This window comes from Balaenoptera borealis (assembly GCF_965194805.1).
Source record: "Balaenoptera borealis genome assembly, chromosome: 2".
NCBI lineage: Eukaryota > Metazoa > Chordata > Mammalia > Artiodactyla > Balaenopteridae > Balaenoptera > Balaenoptera borealis.
The window spans coordinates 170990290-171013047 of NC_138867.1; the positions used below are offsets into that span (position 1 = coordinate 170990290).

Genomic DNA, 22758 nt, shown 5'->3' on the forward strand with positions numbered 1-22758 from the left:
TTCAGAGATCCTCAGCCTCCTCAGCCTCAGAGATCCTCAGCCTCCTCCTCCGTCTTTATCTTAATCCAGACTGATCATTTTTGATTCTGAAATTTCAGCCATTCACAATTACCTGTCACCATTTTTTGCCCTATGTACTTATTACCTTTCTATTATTTAATGAATAGTTTTCTCTCGGGGCTCTTCCTTTTAAGTCTTATTATTTTAAGCAAAATTTATAATGCTATTATTATATCCATGAGACTGTAGATTTGATGTTCAGGCCAAATATATATTTTTCTTCTACACATCAAAACAAATCTCTCATTTAATATAACTACATAAAACAGAAAATGAATAGAAAATGTTCCTCCATGTGCCATATAAAATTACTGGGTTTGAGTTCGGGTTTTTTGTAGCATGAGCCACCGGTTTACCTTGCTTGGCCCTGCAAAAAACCTTTCTCTGCTCTAAAATAAAATGAAATGAAATAAAGTAAAATAAAATAACCAGGCTTAATAGCTACGGATACTTGTATCAGACTCTGGGAACCAGCCAGAGCATTTTCTGTAAGGTTCAGACTTGTAAAAATTCATTCATTCATTCAAATTTTATTCTTTTCTGGATTTATTTAGGTATAATTGACAAATAAAAATTGTGTATATTCAAGATGTACAACATGATTCAACATTTATTCTTGTTATTCAGGTTTTAGCCAGGGACCTGATACCCAACCTCATATAGTAGAATCCCTTCTACCTCATGTCAAAACCCTTTGTTATATCCCTTCATTGATGGAAATATCTGTATCTATTTCCCCACTTGAATCTCAGTTCCATGAGGACAGGGATTTGGTCTGTTTTATTCTCTGCCATATTCCCAGCACCTAAAACAATGGTTGGAGCACAGTGGGTGCTCCATTGTTGCACAGACTAATTCTGAGCCAATCACTGCCCAGCTCAGCACCAGCTGATCCTGGGAGGGGGCACTCTCAGGGAGACTGGCTGTGTTGGGTCTTCGTTGCTGCGCACAGGCTCTCTCTAGTTGCAACGAGCAGGGTCTACTCTTTGTTGCGGTGCGTGGGCTTCTCACTGTGGTGGCTTCTCCTATTGCGGAGCACGGGCTCTAGGTGTGCAGGCTTCAGTAGCTGTGGTGCGCGGGCTCAGTAGCTGCGGCTTGTGGGCTTTGTTGCTCTGCAGCATGTGGGATCTTCCTGGACCAGGGATGGAACCCGTGTCCCCTGCATTGGCAGGCGGATTCTTAACCAGTGTGCCACCAGGGAAGTCCCTCTTCAACTTCTTTATGGTTTACTGCAGTTTTAACTCTGGAACTCACTGAGAGGGCAGTATTATCTTCTCAGAGTTTCAGGCTTCTCTAATTGACCTGGCCCTTGCCTGAACCTGGACAGTCATATCTCTCCTCAAGCCTGCATCCTGTGCCTCAGTTTTCCTAGATGGACCTGCAACAAAAACTTGGGCCTCTGCTCTCCAGTGTTTTTCCTCCGCTTTGACAGATATTTTTGGACATCTGGTATGTGCAAGGTCGTTTGCTTGGTTCTGGGGAGACGGTGGGGAGTTGGAGGCCAGCTGTGAGCCCTCCCACCTGTCTGCCCACTTGCCCAGATCAGCCGCCCACTCACCAACCAGGGAATGGTATCTGCCTCACATTAGGGGGCAGGGCTGACTCTGGGCACATCTGGAGCAGATGGGCTGGCCAAGGAGAACCTCCTAGTTGGAGGGGTCAGGGTGGCTGGCAGGGGATGGGTGGAGTGGGAGGAGCAAAAAAGTGTCTGTGGTGCTTGCTTTTTAAAAAAAAATTTTATTTATTTATTTATTTAGGCTGCACTGGGTCTTAGTTGTAGTACACAGGATCTTAGTTGCTGCATGAGGGATTTTTAGTTGCGGCATGTGGACTTCTTAGTTGTGGCATGCATGCAGGGATCTAGTTCCCCGACCAGGGATCGAACCCAGGCGCCCTGCATTGTGAGCACAGAGTCTTACCCACTGGACCACCAGGGAAGTCCCTGTGGTGCTTGTTGAAGCTGGAGGTCTTCCTGGAGGGAGAGGCTGGCTGCAGAGCTCCAGGCTGGTGCGTTGGACCCAAGATCCAGAGGGAGCAGAGGGGCTGGCTCCCAAGGGCTGGTGGAGTCTGAAGATTTCTGGGGTCCCAGAGGAGGCTCTGGTGGCCCGTGGGGCACCAGGGATGCTGGCTTAGGGACCCCTGTCCCAGCTTGGGAGCAGGCCCTGAACTGGAGGCCCTGAGGGGTGCTGGTGTGGGAGGAGGGTACTAGAGAGTGGTCCAGAGGGGGATTTGGGCGCTAAAGGGAGTCAGGGTGGCAGGAACCCTGATGGTTGGGGTCTCTGGGTATCTTCAGTCTTTGTCTCTTTGCCTGTGTCTTTCTCTGTCTCTGTGTCTTTCTCTCCATTTCTCCACCTGTCACTCTCCAACTCATCCTCTGTTGTCTTTCCCTTTCTGTCCCTCTCCATGCCTCTATGTCTCTTGTATCTTGTTTTCTCCATCTCTGGAGGCCGCGCCTCGGTCCCCGCCCAGAAGCTGTTGAGATCAGGGGCGTGACAGGGGCGGGCCTCTCCTTGTGGACAGCTGGTCTGGGTTAAAGGGCTGGGCCGCCTGACGGCATGGTCAGAGCCGAGGTTTCGGTTCAGGCGGATCTGGATCGAGGGAGGGAGGCCGAGACCCGCAGGGTGAGCGCGCGTGGGGGGCGGATTGTAACCTGAGCGCGGCCTCAGCCCTGCGCGGTAACCCGAGGTGCACCAGCTCCGGGGCTGGTAGCGCGGGTGCGAGGGTCTGCGCGCGGCGGCGGGCGGGGGCACCGCCGGCCCCGGGAATCCCCAGGGACCAGGACGGGACTGCCTGTGAGGGACTCGTGTGTGTGTGTGTGTGTGTGTGTGTGTGTGTGTGTGTGTGTGTGTGTGTCTGTGTGTGTGTGTGTGTGTGTGTGTCCCCGACCGTCGCTGCATTTGTGTGAGGTTTCTTCTATGTGCGCCTCTGAGTCCTGGGTGTATCCTTCTCTCTGGGTGTCCATGGTGGGAAGGGCCTCAAGAAGACACCCCTCCGAATCAGGACATCTTAGACGGATCCAAGCCCAGCCCTGTGACGCCTTCTTAAGGCTGATTGGGGTCACTGGGATTTCACCACTCCACATTGTCTTAAAGGGGAGGCAGTGCGTCCCACTGATGAACCTTAGGCTTGTGGTCCCGCCGCCTTCACAGTCTCACACACATCACAGGCGCAGAGCCTCCAACTGACCCTCTATGAAAAGAGGATGCCTGCCTGGGTCCCCACAGTTGGCTGTGAGGGTCGCGTGAGGTCCTGCAGTTGGTCCCAGCTGATGTTTCTTGGAAGTTTGTTTGAAATAATGCTCCCTGGTGTTCCAGGGGCCTGGCCCTTCCCCCTTGGACCAGAGTGAGGCTAGCCAGCAGGGACCATGCAAAGCGACTGAGGCCCACCAGGTGATAAGTCTCAGGCTGGAGGTGGGAGGGAGACAGTGGGGGAGCTGGGATTTGAACAAACCAGCCCTGGCTGACCCCAAAATCCTGGGCACTTTCCGATGGCCCTGGCCTCTCTGTATAGCCCAGCTTGGGTTTCTGAGCAGTAACATTAGCTTTGGGCTAGTGTCCAGCTGTGACCTGGGTTGGTATCCGCAGAGGGGTTTGGATGACTCTGGAGACATTCAAGAGTCATCCAGATGGTATGGGACCCCATCTCTCCTTCCTGGAAAGACCTGGGCCTGATTCTCGAAATCCTGGGTGGCTGAGTTACAATAATGAATGTGATGGTAGTACCAACAGCTGTGAGAGGTACCTTTGATCAAGGACTTACTGTCCTTGATGAAGCACTGAGCTGAGCACATTAAAAAACGCTTAATTGTCATCTCAGCCCCATGAGGTTGGTAATATGGTTCCTGTCTTCTGGATGAGGAAGTTGAGGCTCTGAGAGGTGCAGACACTCACCTGAGGTCACACAGCTAAGATGCAGAGCTCCAAGGAGTCCTTTCCGAGGTGCACATCCAAGCATGGCCACATTTGATGGAGATGATGGGCAGAGACAATTGCAACCCTGGAATGATCTAGATGGTAGTTTTTAAGCTTCTTTTTCTGCCAGGATCTCCTTTGGGCCAAAGAAGCTGCAAGCAAATGCCTAAAATATGCCCAAAGCTGTGGTGAAACTCACTCCTCCACATCCTGGTCTGCCAACCTGGCCCTGCCATAATAACTGCCCCTGAAACTCTCAGAACCCCAGAAATTTGGGTAGGCCCCCTCCCGGCTCATAACTTCTGGGGTCTGGCACTTTGGAAAAATATGAGTCTTAGGTGGGACAGCCCTTTGGCATAGAGGCGTTCGAAAAGGTACCATGAGCCAGCTTAGGGGGCAGGCTGTCTTGACTACAGGCTGCTAGAGGGAATGGAGAGCAGGGCTGGGGTGTAGGGCAGTGGGGCCAGTGTTGGCTGCTTGGTTGTCAGGCCACCATGTGGGGAGTGGAGGTAGTATGTACAGTGCCTGTGGCTCAAGAAGAGGCAGATATATGGTTTCTGGTGGGCCAGGGTCCACGTTACTGCATTCGTTCTCAGGAGTCCACACGCCTTGTATGACGAGTCCCCGTTTGGTGGCTGGGCTAACTTGACAAACCAGCACTCCATGGGCGTGGGCCGGCCTCAGAGCCAGTCACTGGCACATCCATCTTCAGATAATGCCTACCCCAGTAGGGTGGGCGGGGCCACCTCTGCCAGGGCGGGGCTGCTGGGAGCCTTGCCTGGCTTCTGGGATGAGATTGGGGGCTGGTGCTGAGAGGAACGGGCATGCCAGCCTCCCACAGCATCCTGAGAGTGTCAGCTTTGAATTTGTCTCACTTTTATAAAATATTGTAATAGAAATAGGAATAATGGCTGAAATTTTGCATGTTATGTGCCAAGCCTTATCTCACTGAAGTGTCCCAAACAACCTTAGGAAGTAGGTCCCTTTATTATTAACCCATTTCACAGATTGGAAATGGGGATGCTGAGGATGGGGACTGGACTCACTCCAGGCTGCTTACTTGGTGAGGGGCAGAGCTGTGATTTGAATCCAAAAATGCATTTTTAAAGAATAATGCAATCCCCAAACACCTCTTCATTTTATTTTTAATTTTTTAAGTTGAAGTGTAGTATACATACAGGAAAGTGCACATTCTAGAACTGGGGTTTTTGCAAACTGAACCCACGCATGTCACCAGCACCCAGATCAAGAAAGAGAATAACTGCCTGCATCCCCAAACATGCCCCCCCATTGAAGCATCTTAATTCATTTTTCATTAATTTCAACTAATTAATGTTTTATTGAAGTATAGTCAATTTACAATGTTGTGTTAATTTCTCCTGTACAGCAAAGTGATTAAGTTATACATATATATTCCTTCTTTTTTTATATTCTTTTCCATTATCACAGGATATTGAATGTAGTTTCCTGTGCTATCAACTAATTAAATCTTAACAGACTTTACTTTTTAGAGCAGTTTTAGGTTTACAGAAAAATTACCCAGAAAGTATAGGGTTCCAACACACCCCCTCAGCTCCGCTGTTATTAACATCTCTCATTAGTGTGGTGCATTTGTTACACTTGATGAACCAATATAGAATATTATTATTATTATTTTTAACATGCTAGGTTTCTCCCCCATCTTTCACTTATTTATTTATTTATTTATTTATTTATTTATTTATTGGCTGCGTTGGGTCTTCGTTGCTGCACGTGGGCTTTTCTCCAGTTGTGGCGAGCGGGGGCTACTCTTCGTTGCGGTGTGCAGGCTTCTCATTGCGTCGGTTTCTCTTGTTGCAGAGCACGGGCTCTAGGGCACGCTGGGCTTCAGTAGTTCTGGCTCACGGGCTTAGTTGCTCCGTGGCATGTGGGATCTTCCTGGACCAGGAATCAAACCTGTGTCCCCTGCATTGGCAGGCGGATTCTTAACCACTGTGTCACCAGGGAAGTCCCTAGAACGTTGTTATTAACTAAAGTCCATAGTTTACATTAGAGTTCATTCTTTGGCTTGTACAATTCACTAATTAATTTTAATAGTTAAAACACTTTTGAATGGTCAATATGTGCTCAGGGTATAGAAAATCAGAAAGTCCCCAAAGGGTGGGATGGGGAGGGTGGGAGGGAGGGAGATGCAAGAGGGAAGAGATATGGGAACATATGTGTATGTATAACTGATTCACTTTGTTATAAAGCAGAAACTAACACACCATTGTAAAGCAATTATACTTCAATAAAGATGTTTAAAAAAAAAAAAAAAGTCCCCAAAGATGGAGACAGAAAGGTAAGCCTCCCTTCCAGTCCTGCCCCCAGTTTTTGCAGGCTCCTTTCAGAGGCAGCCACCATGATAAATTTCTCATGGGTCCTCAAAACCTTTTTTTCTGCATTTAAAAAAATTGAGGCAAAATTCATCTAATATAAAATAACTATTTTAAAGTGAACAATTCTGTGGCATTTAGTACATTCCCAATGTTGTGCAATCACCACATGTATCTGTTTTCAAAACATTTCCATCACCCTGAAAGGAGACCTCCTCACTCCCCACTCCCGTTCCCCCCAGCCCCTGGAACCACGAATCTGCTTTCTGTCTCCTACCTAGTCTGGATATTTTGTATAAACCGGATTGTACAATACATGGCCTTTTGTGTCTGGCTTCTTTCACTCAGCTTGATGTTTTTGAGGTTCATCCGTGTTGTAGCCTGTGTCAGTGCTTCATTCCTTTTCATGGCTGAATAATATTCCATTGTATAGATACACCATATGATATTTATCCATCACCAGTTGATGGACATTTGGACTGCTTCCACCTTTTGGTGATTGTGAATAGTGCTGCTATGAATATTTGTACACAAGTATCGGTTTGACTCACTGTTTTCCATTCTTTTGCGTATACACCTAGGAGTGGAATTGCTGGGTCACGGGATGATTCTATATTTAACTTTTTGTGGGACTATCAAATTGTTTCCCACAGCGGCCGCACCACCTCAAAACTTTTTGTAGCACTTTCTTTGGGGGTTTGGACAGAACTGCTCTGTTTGAGAGGAGGAGGAACCCAGCTGCCGAAAGTAGAGGACTTCCTCAATGCACTCATTTACTGAGCTCCTCCCGTGAACATCAGATGGACCTCTTTCAATTATTCCCATTTTGTGGATGAGAAGACTGAGGCTCCCAGGTGAGAGCCAGTTGGGGACCCACAGCATGTGTTTTTTTCTGCTAGGAGTAGAGCTGGTGTCTGTCCCAGGAAAGACTGCAGCCTGCACCTGTCCTGAGGGATGGTGAGGTGGGCACAGGGTTTCTCTGGCCCTCCCATGCACCCACCCACCTGGAGCAGGGACCCCTTTTTCAGGGCTCACATTTTATCTTGTTCCAATTCCTTCCCATTTCAATCCTTCAGGAAGACATCTCTTTGGTCAGGATATCAGCTGCGATTTTCCTGGGTGGAGGTGGGGGCTTTTGCTGTGACTCCAAGCCCCCCAACTTCCTCTGAGGGTTACTGGAAAGATGAAAGGCATGCATGACTGTGAAAGTCACTGCGTACAGCAGGTGCTCAATAATTCTTTTGAGAGCAAAGGAAGGGAGGTGGATGATTGCAGTGCAAAATGGACTGTCAGGGCAGAGCTGGGCCTGGAGGATGAGGGGAAGCTGGTGTGGGCAGAGCTGGGGGAGAGGCATGCAGGGTGGAGGGAACAGCATGTGCAAAGGCTCTGAGGTAGGAATGTACTTGGCCTGCGGCTGGAGTGGCCGGAGTTGAGTGAGTGAGGGGGAGAGCAGTGGGAGACAGAGTTGGAGGCGTCAGCAGGGGCAGGCCACACAGGGCAATGGGGTCCATGAAAAGGAGTCTGAATTGTTTTCAGAGTGTAATGGGGGGCCATAGGAGGAAGGGGAAGGTCATGTCTGATTTAATTTTAGGAAGAGCCCTCTGACTGCTGTGTGGAGAATGGACTGCTGGGGGCCAAGGATGGAACTCAGGGGACCGATGGGAGGAGGCTACCACAGTGGTGACTTGACATCAATTGATGGAGAGACTTGACATCGACCCATGATGGATGGAGAGAAATGAATGGATGTGAAAGATGTTTAGGATGGACGACTGGCAGGAGATGGCAACAGATCGAACGGAGGAGGAAGGAGGGAGGTAGGGGGTGAGGTGAATCTGATACCCCTGGGGGAATATCCAGGAGGTGGCTGGACCTATCAAGGGGGCCACCGAGACATGGGAGGCACCTCAGAGATGAGTCACGGAGGCCATGGGAGGGGGTGAGATCCTCAGGAGGTGTGCACAGAGGGAGAGGAGACCACCCAGGACCAAGCTCTAAGGAACACCAACATTTACAAATTGGGTGAAGAAAGGGGGGTCCAAAACAGACTGAGAAAGGGTATCTTTGTGGCTGAGGTGGAGGATGGGCAGGGTTCACCTCCCAAAGGGCTTTGGATACCAGGCTGGGGGGAGTGGGGAGCCATGGGGGGAATTAGAGCAGAGGAATGACAGGCCTTTAGAAAGGTATCTGTAGTGGATGGGGTGGAAGCCAGACTACAGCCAGGTTGCCCAGGGGTTAGATGTGCCCCATGTGACCTGTTGGCTGAATATGTTGACTTCAGCCCACCCCCAGAAGTCTTGGGCCTGCCAGGATGGTGACCCCCACCCCATCCCTCCACTCCAGACCACACACAGGAAAGGTCATACCATGGTGGACTCAGAGATCATCTCTTACAGCTACCCCCAGTTCCATATGGGGAGCTGGGGGTGACAGTAAAAGCAGTCAGTGGAGGAGTTAGGATTAGAACCCAGCTGCTTATGGTGTGTGTGTGTGTGTGTGTGTGTGTGTGTGTGTGTGTGTGTGTGTGTGTGTGCATATTTAGTAAGAAAGCCCCCTTCATATAGGTTCCTCACTTCACTCAGGCCTCTGCCCAGGTATCCCTCTCCAGAGAGGCCTCCCTGGACCACTTCATCTAAAAGAATTGCTCCCCATCCTCTTACTCTGAGGGTTAGTGTCCTGTGGCTGCTGTAACAGATTTCCGTGAACTGGATGGCTTAAAACAACACAATTTATTAGCTCTTGGATTTGGAGGCCAGAAGTCTGCAATCCAGGTGTTGGCAGGGCCACACTCCTTCCGAAGGCTCTAGGGGAGGATCCTTCCTTGTCTCTTCCAGCTTCTGGGTGCTCCAGATGTTCTTTGGCTTGTAGCTGCATCACCCCAATCCCTGCCTCTGTCTTCACACGGCCTTCTCTTCTGTGTGCCAAATCTCCCTCTGCCTCTCTCTCACTCTCTTTCTTTGGCTGCGCCTCAGGGCTTACGGAATCTTAGTTCCCTGACCAGGGATTGAACCCGGGTCCTCGGCTCCCTCTGCCTCTCTCTTAGAAGGACACTTGTGATTCCAGTTAGGACCCACCTGGACAATCCAGAATCATCTCCCCATCTCTAGATCCTTACCTTAATCCCACCTGCAAAGGTTTTTCCATATAAGGTCACAGGTTCTAGGGATTAGAATGGGATATCAATGGGGGGGGGCCAATATTCAGCCACTCCCCCATCCCCACTTTACCTTCTTCAGAACATGTAGCCTTTCTGTGGTGTCCTAGCATGTCTGTTGGTGGTCACCACCCCTAAGGGCCAGGGCCATGTCTGTCCTGCCATCATTATATCCCCATGCCTAGAACAGAGTCACACACATAGCAGGGGCTCAGAAATGATTTGCCAACTGAATGCTGAAGAGAAGCATGTAGAACCCTTAGTGGAAGTCCTGGCCTGTGGAAGCCAGAGGAAGGTCACAATTCTTAGTAGTAACTGCTAGCTGTCTTCCCCGATATTGCTGGGGAAAATCATTACCCATCGTTAAATTGGTAGAGAAATAAATACCCATGGCTACTTCCTGTGGAGTGTGTCACCTAGAGCTGCCCATGGGAGAGGCAGCCCAATTGCATATCAGTGGTCTTAGTTCAGAGCACATGCCTGGGACTCGTGACTTGGAGCTCTCTGTGTTTCATTTTGGAAGGTTGCTTACTCCCCACCCCTCCCCCTCCCCCATCCAGCCCTCCAGAGGGCATATTGCCTACACCAGGCTTTCTGTATTTTAAAGAAGATTTTAACTGTGGTAAAATACACATAACATTTACCATTTTAACCATTTAAGTGTACAGTTCAGTGGTATTAAGGGCATTCACATTGTTGTGCAACCATCACTACCATCCATCTCCAGAACTTTTCCATCTTCCCCAGCTAAAACCCTGTACCTGTTAACATTAACTCACCATTTCCCCCTCCCCCAGACCCTGGCAACCACCATCCTCCTTTCTGTGTCTATGAATTTGACCAGTCCGGGGACCTCATACAAGTGGAATCATACAGTATTTGTCTTTTTGTGTCTGGCTTATTTCATTTAGCATAATGTCATCAAGGTTCATCGATGTTGTAGCATGTGTTACAATTTCCTTCCTTTTAAAGGCTGCATAACATTCCGCTGTATGAATGGACCACATTTTGTTTATCCATTTTTTCATTGATGGATGCTTGGCTTGCTTTCACTTTTCGGCTATTGCGAATAGTTCCACCATGAACATGAGTGTGCAAATATCTGTTTGAGTCCCTGCTTTCACTTCTTTTAGGGATCTACCCAGAAGTGGGATTGCTAGAACATATGGTAATTCTATGTTTAATTTTTTGAGGAATCACCATACTGTTCTCCGCAGCATGGCTGCACTATTTTACATTCACTCCTGCAATGCATAGGTTTCCAATTTCTCCACATCCTTGCCAACACTTGTTACTTTCTTACTTTCTTTCTTTGATAGTAGCCATCCTAATGAGTCGTCATGTCATCTGCCTTGTAAGTCAGACCATTCCAATGGGGTCCTCCACATTTGGTAATGACCCATCCACCTGCTTTCCCAGGACACAGCAACCAATAGAAACTTCACCTCTGCCTGGATGATGTGGTTGGACTTTGGCTGGTGGAAGAGCCAGTGGGTTGGAGGCCCTGGCGGTGGGGGGGCATCCCTGGCAGGGGTGGGTGGGTGTTGAGGACACAGGTGAGAACCTGCAGTGCAGGGTTTCTTTAGCTGTGTTGCCCAGGGAGGTGGGAGCACAGAGGGAACCCTTGGCTCATAGGATTGAGTGGAAAAGATTGATGAGAGCAGGACCTGAGCATTTTCAGCAGTCTCCTTGGTGTCGTCTGAGGTCCATGGGCCCTCAAATTGATTGAGGTTGGCCTTGGTGGGGGTTCAGGGGACCCCTGCCAGCTCCCAACTCCCGTGAGTTGGAGGCACTGAGCTTGAATTGTCTTGAAAATGGAGAGAATGACGGGACCTGCCTTCAAGGATTGCTTTAAGATTCCATGAAATGAGGCACCACCCTGATGGTGGTGCGTGGCAGGTAGTAAGCGCTCTATACCTGGTCACTGTGTTATTAATATTATTGGTACACACCCACTCTGTTTTGGTTCCTTCAGGAGTTGGTGCTAGGGCAAGGATTTGAGTGCAAGTAGTTTATGTGGGAAGTGATCATGGAAAAGACCAATAAGGGAGAAGGCAGTGAACCTAAAAGAATTGAAAACAGGGACTCAAACAAATACATATACATGCATGGTCATAGCAGCACATTTCATAGTAGCCAAAAGGTGGAAACAGCCCAAATGTCCAATAGATGAATGGATAAACAAAATGTGAAAAATTCTTACAATGAAGCACTGATACATGCTACAAAGTGGATGAACCTTGAAAACCTCATTCTGAGTGAAGGAAGCCACAAAAGACATGAAAAGTCACTGTGTATGATTCCCTTTATATGAAATGTCCAGAATAGGCAAATCTGTAGAGACAGAAAAAAGATTAGTGGTTTCCAGGGGTGGGGGGAGCGGGGAGTGGACTGCTAAATGGAGACGGGTTCTCCTTTTGGGGTGATGGAAATGTTTTGGAACTAGATAGAAGTGGTGGTTGCACAGCATTGTGAATGTATTAATGCCACTGAATTGCTCACTTTAAAATGCTTCATTTTATATCATGTGAGTTTTACCTCAATTAAAAAAAAGAAGAAGGAGGAGGAAGAGAAGAAGAAGAAGAAGAAAGAGGAGGAGGAGGGGGAGAGGAAGGAGAAGAAGAAGAAGAGGGAAGTAAGACAGGGGAAAGGAGGCAGCTAACAGAGAAGGTTTCTCTTGTGGGCAGCTGGAGTTTAATCCTTCTGGGGAACCCTGGCAGTGCGTGCAGAACCCACACCTCAGGGTCATTGCACTGGAAAGAAGGAGCTGGATTATTTATCCAGCGACGCTCATCAGTCATTGATTGAGAGCTACTTTTGGCAAGGAGGAGGGGAGGGAGTTTGTTTCAGTTTTCTAATACTCTGGCCGCCTGTGCACGGGCAGAGAAGTTGGGAGGGATGCCCTGAGAAGTCAAGGCTGAGGGCATATGGGTGGGGCCAGCTGGCTGGAGGTCACTGCTCTGGGAAGAAGCATCCTTGGTGTCTGGGACTTACATGTATTGAGTGCCTACTATGTCCCAGGCACATCACGCTTGGCTCCGCAGGTCATCATGCGTATGGCACACATGTGGCCAGAGGGTGGTTCCCGCCTGCACTGACCCCCACCCTATGTATCCCCCCAGGATGCTGCCCATCACAGAGAACCTGCTGCACCTCCTGGGACTGGAGAAGACGGCGTTCCGTTTGTATGCCCTGTCCGGGCTCCTTCTCTCCCTGCTCTTCTTCCTCTTCCGTCTGCTGCTGCAGTTCCTGAGGCTCTGCTGGCACTTCTATATCACCTGCTGCCGACTGCGCTGCTTCCCCCAGCCGCCCCGGCGCAGCTGGCTGCTGGGTCACCTGGGCATGGTGTGTGTGGCCGGGCAGGTGGGCTGGGCAGGGCAGGGCAGGTACAGATGTTCAGTAAGGATGATGGACCTGCTGGCTTCCCTCATCCCCCCAAGAATCTGGTTGGAGCCATGAACAGACCCATTTTACAGGATCTGAGTGAGACTGAGGTTCAGAGAGGGCAAGCAGGAACCCAGGATCACACAGCTTGGATGACGCAGAGCTGACTCTAAAGTTCTCTCTACAATTCCAGGCTATTGCTGTAGCCACAGGTACCAGTGCTTGTGAAATCCCAGAGTGGGAGGCGAGGCACCCTTGTACATTTTGTTGCTTCACCTACCCCCCAATGTGGTTTCACACACTCTCTTTTTCTCTTTAATGCTGTGGTCCCAGGTGAGGATTCCAACCCTTTTCTTTCATTTCATTTCTTATTTCACATATATATTCCAAGTATTATTTCAGGCACTTTATAAATATTAACTCATTTGGTCCTCTTGACAGTCTTAGAAGGCAGGTCCTGTGACTATCTCCATTTTTCTCCAGAGAATACTATGGCGCGGAGAGGTTAAGTAGCTGGCCTTAGGTCACAGAGCTCATAAGTGGCAGCGTCTGGGTTTAAACCCAGGCTGTCTGGCTCCAGCGTCCCTGATCTTAGCTGTCTACCCTTGCCCCTCTAGCTTCTGGATGAGAAAGGCTGGACTTTTCTAAAAGGGCTTCAGAGGTCAGAAGAGAGAAAGTCAGACTCCTGAGGGTGCTGAGGCTTTTGGGGCCAGAGTCTAGCCCCCATTTCCCTGCTGGACTCAGCTGATTCCCCCTTCCAGGCCTAAATGAAACTGAGGGACAGTTGTGGAGACCTTCCTGGTTCAGGCCTCATGCTGAACTTGGAGGAAGACTTTGGAGAGGCAGTTTGGGGCAGTGGTCATCAGTGTGGACTTGCCAGTCTCTACCATGTGCTGCCTGTGTGACCCTGAGCAAGCTATTTCACCTCCCTGTGCCTCAGCTGACTCATCTGCAACGTGGAACTATAATCATTCCTAATAATCTCGTGGGATTGTTCCAACGATTCCTGAAGTCGTGTCTGTGGCATGCTGGGCACAGAGCCTGCTACACTGTGGTGGATGTATGTGCTCAATTCCTGGGTCCTGCGGAGACTGGAAGTATCAAGTGATTCTAGACACATTTTAGATACTGCTTGGAGTGAGTGTCTCCGAAGAAGGAAGCAGGAGACACATTTCCACTCAATAGTGCAAGAAACATTCATTTTATTATCCTCCTGGAGCCAGCACTCATCAAGTTTTGGCTGTTTGTGCCTGAATCTCCTCCCTCTTTTCCATTCTCCAACCACTGCTCAGGCCTCCTCCTCTCCTGCTGTTCCATGGTCCAGCCTCCTCACTGGGGTCCTGCCTTTAGTCTTACTCCTTCAGTCCATCCCTCATCCTGGTCCCAGAAGGATTCTTGAATCCAGCCATGTCCCTCCCCTGCTCACACACCCTCCATGGCTCCCCATTGCTATCCTGAGAAAGTCCCAGCTTCTCAGCTGGAGTTCAAGTCCCTTTAGACTCCAACCCCCACCCTCCTCACCTGTTCTACCATCTCCCTCTAGTCCCATAGAATGACTTTCTGCTCCTGGAACAAGACTCTGACTTTCCACCTCCATGGCCTTTGCCGAAACTGTGCCCTCTGCCCAGAATATCCTTCTCTGTTAGATGAACTTCTACTCATTTTTCATGCCCCATATCCAATGTCCTTATTCCAGGAAGCCCTCTGGCATGGATGGTGGTCCTGGAAATAGTGGCCAGGCTCTGGTGCCATGGGCGGTTGGCCAGCGCCAGTTCTGAAGTCCAGCCTTGATCCCGTGGGCCCATCCTGCCTCCCAGGCCATGAGACCTGGATGATGCCATTATCTCCCTTGGGTGTGGACAGGCTCAGGGCTGAACCTGATCAAGAAGGAGACACAGAAACCAGAGAGGAGTCATTTGTTCATTCATTCATTCATTCTACAATTGCTGGACACTACCACTGGCCAGGCACTGGGTTAGGCTCCTTTATATCTGAGCTCTCCCAATTCTCATAGCCTGTGAAATAGGGTTGGACCTGCCCTATATTATGGATTCGATCTTTGGAGCTCAGAGAGGTTAGGTGACTTGCCCAAGATCACACAGCTGCTGAGGGTGGATTTGAGCTCAGATCCACCTGACATTGAGCCTGAAGTGCTCTGCCTCATAGAACATGTTGGTTAAGAGCAGGCGTTTTGGAGCTTGGGGGCCTGTGTTCAAATCTTCGCTTTACCACTAAGGCAGGTGAAGCCAGTGTCTGCGCACATCCTCTCGGCCCATTTCTGGCTTCAGTGGGCTGACTTCTAGCTGCTAGCACCTGTGTTCTAGGGCTTTCTCTAGCAGCTGAAGCCCACTCTGCACGGGCGGACTGTGAACTTCAACCTCAGCCGGTGATTATGGGACTAGGGGAGTTGGTATAAAAACACCTTAGCCCCCTCACCCTCAGGTGGGTTGACTCTGAGATGGATGTCCCCCAGAGGTCCCCAATGGGACTGAGCCCCAGTTGCCCATGGGAGTAATTCCCTTGACAACTCTTTGCTGGCTGCCTTCCCTCTCTATCTCACTCCTCCTCTCCCCACCCATGTTTCTGGGGATCACCCCCCAAATAAACTGCTTGCCCTAGAACCCTTGTCTCAGGTCCTGCTTCTAGGGGAGACCAAACCAGGACAGTCCCTTTACTCACCTGTAACTTAAGACAAATCATTTGACCCTTCTGAGTAAAGTAAAATGGGGAAAATAGTAGCAACTACGTCATAGGGTTCTTGTGTGGGTTGAATGTATGAATATCTGAAAAATGCCCACGGCAGCACCCAACTGCAAGCATGTGTATGTGTTATAGAGAACAATACTAGTAATATTTTATTACGAACATAGAGGTATTAGATAAGTGCCAACCGTTATCATTATTGTGTTTACTCTTACTGCTTTTATTTCTTGAACACCAGCCGTGTGTCAGGCCCTGTGCTGGGGCTCTTCCACTTTGCTATTCCATGAATCCTCTCAACTACCCTCAGAAGGGGAGTTGACTTTTCCCCCAGTTTTCAGATGAGGGAATGGAGACTCAGGTGCGGTCAACTGCCCACAATCATACAGCTTTTCCCGGCTTGTTTTGAGGGCAGGGGAAGTGGTGGGAGGGAAGGGCTGGGGGAAGCCAGGGCTGGACACCTTCTCACTACCCTTCTCTACCACCCTCTGCAGTATCTCCCGAATGAGACAGGCCTCCAAGATGAGAAGAAGGTGCTGGACAGCATGCACCACGTGATCCTGGTGTGGATAGGACCTGTCCTGCCACTGTTGGTGCTGGTGCACCCTGACTACATCAAGCCCCTGGTGGGCGCCTCGGGTAGGTGGGCTGGGCCTCTGAGTGATGAGGAAACCCTCAACTCCCAGAGCCCACCTGGGTTTCTAGGCAGGTGGGCTACCCAGAAGAAGGGCCATTTGAAGGATGAATAGGAGTTTACCAAAGCCACAATGACAATGCAGGTAATGGGAACAGCGTGGGAAAAGGCGTGACAATGAAAGTTCCAGGAACTTTGAGAGGATGTTTACCTCTCAAAGTCAGAGCAGACATGTTCGGATAGGCAGTTGTTTGCCCAAGCTTTTGTTAAATGGTTGTTGCTCAATTTTAAGCCACGGCACTCCTATCATTTGGGTTCTGACGCTCCCACTGTGGCTATCGCAGCCTGCAGCCTGCTCTCTTCACCTAGGCTGGCCCTGACTGACAGAGAGGGAGAGGTAGAAGGATCGCTTCTCTCTTCTGCCATCCGCACCTATCCCAAGGTGCAGGATTCCCAAGTGTGCTTGGCAGGCTCTTGCTCAGGCTTCAACATGCAGCTCTAAAGACCTTCTCCTCCAGGAAGCCTCCTTTGATCCCCCAGACAGACCATAGGTCTCTCCTCTAGACTCTCCCATTCTCACTCCTAACCATTTAGCGCTGAATGTGTCTGTGTCTAGCACTGTCTTCCTCATAAGTGGGGCTCTGGGCCCTCAGGGTGCCCTCGCATGTACCTGGGCATCTCCAGAGGCATAAGGGGACATTTGAGAGAGGAAGGATGGGAAATAAAGAGCTCCAGGAATTTTAGGACCTCTGGCCTCAGCTTTGGTCTCTGCAAACACACGTATGGAGACCACCTTCAAGGCTGCACCCTGAGCCATGAAGGAGGAAGGGGCTGCCATCCTTCCCTTTCCCAGCTCTGCCCTCCTCATGCCTCAGTGTCCCCCATTATTGCATTTGTAAGGGAATGACCATCCCCACTGAACAAAGAGGGAAACCTGGACCCTGGGAAGGGTGACTCTTCCAAGGGATGGGCACCAAGTTGTGGGAAGAGGCCTGGGCCAGGACTTGTGTGGGCTGGGTTTGAATCCAGGCTGGAGCATGTGCTTGCTGTGTGACCCAGCAATTCATCTAGCTTCTCAGGGCTTCAGTTTCTGATCTGTAAAATAAGGTGGTTGTGAAGAGTCAGTAGTATAGTGTGGGTTGGTGCTGATAAAGGTTTTTTCTCTTCTGCCTTTTTAATATCTTTTTTCTTTCTTTCTTTCCCCCTCCCTCCCCTCTCCACCAGCTCAGAGCATCTGTTTTCTGAGTCTCACCCTGTGTGGTTATGAGACCCCAAGTAGACCAGGGAGTAGAGCCCCCATCATAAGCTTGGCACTTTAGTAGATGCTCAGGCCTCTTCTTCTCCTCTCCCCTCCCCTCTCTCAGGACAGGCAGGATATCCAGTGCCTCCCCCACTGGAGGAGCTGGATGGGAGACTCCAGCTTGGGGAGGGTGGGGCTGTGTGAGTCAGGAGAGGCAACCTGGAGTCAGACCTCCTGGCCCCAAGGTGTCCGGGCCCCTCCATGCCTGCCTGCCTGAGATTGGACAGACCTGGTCCTAAGTCTTAAATTCCATCCCCTATTGGGGCCTCCTTGGGACCACATCTCAGGGGTTTGCTCCTCTAGGCTTAAACCCACATAGCTGATGGGCCCTGAGGAAGGCATGGCTCTTCTTAGAACCTCTGTTTCTTCATCTTTTAAGGGGCATTTGGGATATACAGAGAAAGTAGGTGAAAATGCTTTATAGAAGACAAGGCAGGATATACAGCCATTTAATTGTAGCTTGTTTTCATATATTCATTTTAAAAATTGAGCTGAAATCACATACCATATAATTACTTATTTTATTTTATTTTATATTTTTTTATTTTTTAAGTTTTATTGAAGTATAGTTGATTTACAATGTTGTGTTAATTTCTGCTGTACAGCAAAGTGATTCAGTTACACATATATATTCTTTTTTTGTTGTTGTTAGCTTCTGCTTTATAACAAAGTGAATCAGTTATACATATACATATGTTCCCATATCTCTTCCCTCTTGCGTCTCCCTCCCTCCCACCCTCCCTATCCCACCCCTCTAGGTGGTCACAAAGCACCTAGCTGATCTCCCTGTGCTATGCGGCAGCTTCCCACTAGCTATCTATTTTACGTTTGGTAGTGTATATATGTCCATGCCACTCTCTCACTTTGTCACAGCTTACCCTTCCCCCTCCCCATATCCTCAAGTCCATTCTCTAGTAGGTCTGTGTCTTTATTCCCATCTTGCCCCTAGGTTCTTCACGACCTTTTTGTTTTTTTCTTAGATTCCATATATATGTGTTAGCATACAGTATTTGTTTTTCTCTTTCTGACTTACTTCACTCTGTATGACAGACTCTAGGTCCATCCACCTCACTACAAATAACTCAATTTCATTTCTTCTTGTGACTGAGTAATATTCCATTGTATATATGTGCCACATCTTCTTTATCCATTCATCTGTCGATGGACACTTAGGTTGCTTCCATGTCCTGCCTATTGTAAATAGAGCTGCAAAGAACATTGTGGTACATGACTATTTTTGAATTATGGTTTTCTCAAGGTATATGCCCAGTAGTGGGAACACTCCCATTTACCACTGCAACAAAAAGAATAAAATATCTAGGAATAAACCTACCTAAGGAGACAAAAGACCTGTATGCAGAAAATTATAAGACACTGATGAAAGAAATTAAAGATGATACAAATAGATGGAGAGATATACCATGTTCTTGGATTGGAAGAATCAACATTGTGAAAATGACTCTACTACCCAAAGAAATCTACAGATTTAATGCAATCCCTATCAAACTACCACTGGCATTTTTCACAGAACTAGAACAAAAAATTTCACAATTTGTATGGAAACACAAAAGATCCCGAATAGCCAAAGCAATCTTGAGAATGAAAAATAGAGCTGGAGGAATCAGGCTCCCTGACTTCAGACTATACTACAAAGCTACAGTAATCAAGACAGTATGGTACTGGCACAAAAACAGAAATATAGATCAATGGAACAGGATAGAAAGCCCAGAGATAAACCCACACACATATGGTCACCTTATCTTTGATAAAGGAGGCAAGAATATACAATGGAGAAAAGACAGCCTCTTCAATAAGTGGTGCTGGGAAAACTGGACAGGTACATGTAAAAGTATGAAATTAGAACACTCCCTAACACCATACACAAAAATAAACTCAAATGAATTAAAGACCTAAATGTAAGGCCAGACACTATCAAACTCTTGGAGGAAAACATAGGCAGAACACTCTATGACAGAAATCACAGCAAGATCCTTTTTGACCCACCTCCTAGAGAAATGGAAATAAAAACTAAAATAAACAAATGGGACCTAATGAAACTTAAAAGCTTTTGCACCACAAAGGAAACCATAAACAAGACGAAAAGACAACCCTCAGAATGGGAGAAAATATTTGCAAATGAAGCAACTGACAAAGGATTAATCTCCAAAATTTACAAGCGGCTCATGCAGCTCAATATCAAAAAAACAAACAACCCAATCCAAAAATGGGCAGAAGACCTAAATAGACATTTCTCCAAAGAAAATATACAGATTGCCAACAAACACATGAAAGAATGCTCAACATCATTAATCATTAGAGAAATGCAAATCGAAACTACAATGAGATATCATCTCACACCGGTCAGAATGGTCATCATCAAAAAATCTAGAAACAATGAATGCTGGAGAGGGTGTGGAGAAAAGGGAACACTCTTGAACTGTTGGTGGGAATGTAAATTGATACAGCCACTATGGAGAACAGTATGGAGGTTCCTTATAAAACTAAAAATAGAACTACCATACGACCCAGTAATTACTTATTTTAAAGTGTAAGGTATTTAGTGTGTTCACAGTGTTGTGCAACTGTCACCTCTCCCTAGTTTCAAAACCTTTTCATCACCCCATAAAACACTCCATAATGATGTTATCACTTCCCATTCCCCCTTCTCTTCATCCACTGGTAAATACTTTCTGTCCCTATGGATTTTCCTTTTCTGGATATATCATAGGAAAGGAATTATACAAAATGTGGTCCTTTGCAGCTGACTTTCACTCAGAATAGATTTGAGGTTCATCCACATTGTAGCAATGATCAGGACTTCATTCTTTTTTAAGGCTGAGTAATATTTCATTGTATGGATGTATGGATATACCATATTTGCTTATCCATTCATCTGCTGACATACATTTGGGTTGTTTCTACCTTTTGGCTCTTATGAATAATGGTGCTATGAACATGTGTGTACAAGTTTTGGACATATATTTTCATTTCTCTTGGGTAGGTACCTAGTTGTAGAATTGTGGGGTCATATGGGAACTCTATGTCTAACTTTTCAGGGAACCACCAAACTGTTTTGCATGGTGTCTGTGCATTCATTTTTCCCTATTAGGGTTCTGCTGTGAGCTGGGCACCCAGATATTCATCTCACAAGTTTTTGACACCACTGAGCAATAATTATAGTCACAGTAGTAAAAATAGCCAACAGTTGGTTAGTTATTCATTTATGTGCATGAATATTTAATGAGCACCTACTGTGTGCCAGGAGCACATTAGTTCATTGAGTTTTTGTAGGGTTGCCATGAGGTAGGCAAGATTGTTCGATTTTCTTGCCCAAGTTTACACAACCAATTAGGGCTGGGATTTGAACCCAGGCCTGGCCGGCCCAGAGGCCAAGCTCTCAACCACAGTAATATGCAGCTTCCTGCTGGGCACTTGTGGGGGCTTTTCTTATATGACCTTCTTCAGGGTAGATGTTACCATCTCCTTGTTACTGGAGGGGAACGTGATGGGAGAGGTAGCCTGGACATAGGCTCTCCTGGCATTGAGTGCTGAGGCTTGGATTAGAGGAGGGACCTGAGGATGGCAGAGCAAGGGTTCAACTGGAGAGAAGGTTTGGAGAAGGCTTCCTGGAGGAGGCATCAGTGAAATTGGGCTTTGAAGGATGCATAGGAGTTTGCCTGATGAGAGGTCCCAGGTAGAGGGTCCTAAGTGCAAAAGTGCAGATGTGTGAAAGTGCCAGGGGAATTCAGGTGATTTGGGGTGTCTGGAGTGAAGATGACGTGTGGGGAGAAGTAGGAAATGAGACAGGACCTGGACTCAGAGCACCTATGTACAAAGTGAAGGAGCTTGTGTTTTATCTTGGGGGTGTTAGGGAGCCATGGGAGGTGTTTGAGCAGGATAGTCATTGGACAAGTCTGTGTGTCAGAAAGACCCTTGAAGGGCCTCGTGTGGAGTCCAGAGCCCAGAGGGGAGAGGAGTGACTAGACTCCCACCTCCTCCTCCAAAGCTGCCTCTTCCTGGAAGTCTGCCTTGACTTCTAGCAACCCGTTCTCTGTGCCTCCCTCTGCTCCTGGCACACATTCTACCTTCTTGCCAATTACATGGCATGCCTCTGCTTCCCTTTCCCACTACATCCAGAGCTCCTCCAGGCAGGGTGTGGAGCTGAGCCATCTCTGGGGCCCCAGCATTGCCCAGCATGGGTTGGGCACAGAAGGGTGGCAGCAGAGGTGTGTAGAATGGGAGAACGAGTGGACAGATGATTGTGCATACAATTGGCCAATGCCTGGGGAGTGTGTGTGTGTAGGTGGCTGAATCATATCTCAGGTAAAAGTGACATCACTTGAGTTTCAGGTACTTCCTTCCTGGACCCTGCCCATTCTGTCCCAGATCTATTCAGCACATAGAAAGGGAATGCATTCACTCATCCATCCAACCACCCACCCACCCATCATCCATCCATCTATCCATCCATCCATCCATCTATCCATCCATCCATCCATCCAACCATCCAACCATCCATCCATCTACCCATTGATAGTTTTCATTCATCCATCCTTTGATTGGTTAATTCATTCATACAATAAAAATTTATTTAGCACCAATATGTTAGTGATCAACAAGGTCCCTCCCTTCAAAGGGCCTGTAACTGGATGGATACAATCCTGAGTGATTGGTGGGAGAGGGAATGGCATCCAAGCGAGACTGGAAGAATGAGGAAAAAGTGTTTGAGGCAGAGGGGGCACCTGGTGGAAAGACTCAGAACAGAGAGAGAACACAGCTTTTCAAGGACCTGAGACAAGTTCTATGATGTTAGCAAGTTGGGTGTGTGTGGGGATGGGTGGTTGTGGTGGATAGAGGTGTTCTGAGAATGGTCTGGAGTGGGATAGGTCATTCAAGGCTTTATAAATGGGCTGAGCAGCTGTGCTTGAGGCTGATGGGTGTGTGGGCAGAAAGGGACATGGTCAGATCTAGAGTCAAGTAAGATCCCCCTGGGTCTAGGGTACGGGACAGACTGGAAAGGGCGAGGCTGGAGGCTGGGAGCACAGGAGGTGTAATTCAGATGGCCTGAGTTGGCAGAAAAGAGGGGGTGGATTAGGAGAAGAATCAGGTGAAGAAAGCCATACTGGAGAGAGAGCACAGCCTGGGCAAAGGTTTGGAAGTGAGGGACAACGTGTGGGGTTATTTGGTGTATGCTGAAGGATGAGATGGGAGAGGCATACGGCAGCAAGATAGGGCAGGGCCTTCAGTGCTAGCCTGAGCTT

At 48.2% G+C, this 22758-nt stretch overlaps 1 protein-coding gene across 6 annotated transcripts in view; it reads left to right on the forward strand.

The window, feature by feature from the left end:
• Window positions 1-2113: 2113 nt before the first annotated feature.
• Window positions 2114-22758, forward strand: part of CYP4F22 (cytochrome P450 family 4 subfamily F member 22) — a 30297-nt gene continuing 9652 nt past the window's right edge. The window contains exons 1-4 of one of the 6 annotated variants that reach the window (XM_082382897.1): window positions 6153-7179; window positions 7917-8142; window positions 12602-12824; window positions 16058-16202. In XM_082382897.1, the coding sequence (XP_082239023.1) occupies window positions 8081-8142; window positions 12602-12824; window positions 16058-16202 (430 nt within the window). In that variant the 5' untranslated portion in view covers window positions 6153-7179; window positions 7917-8080. Of the gene's footprint in view, window positions 2682-6152; window positions 7180-7207; window positions 8143-12080; window positions 12115-12601; window positions 12825-16057; window positions 16203-22758 lie in introns of those variants that run through there. The other 5 variants (XM_082382898.1, XM_082382899.1, XM_082382896.1 and 2 more) reach the window with 5 other exon arrangements.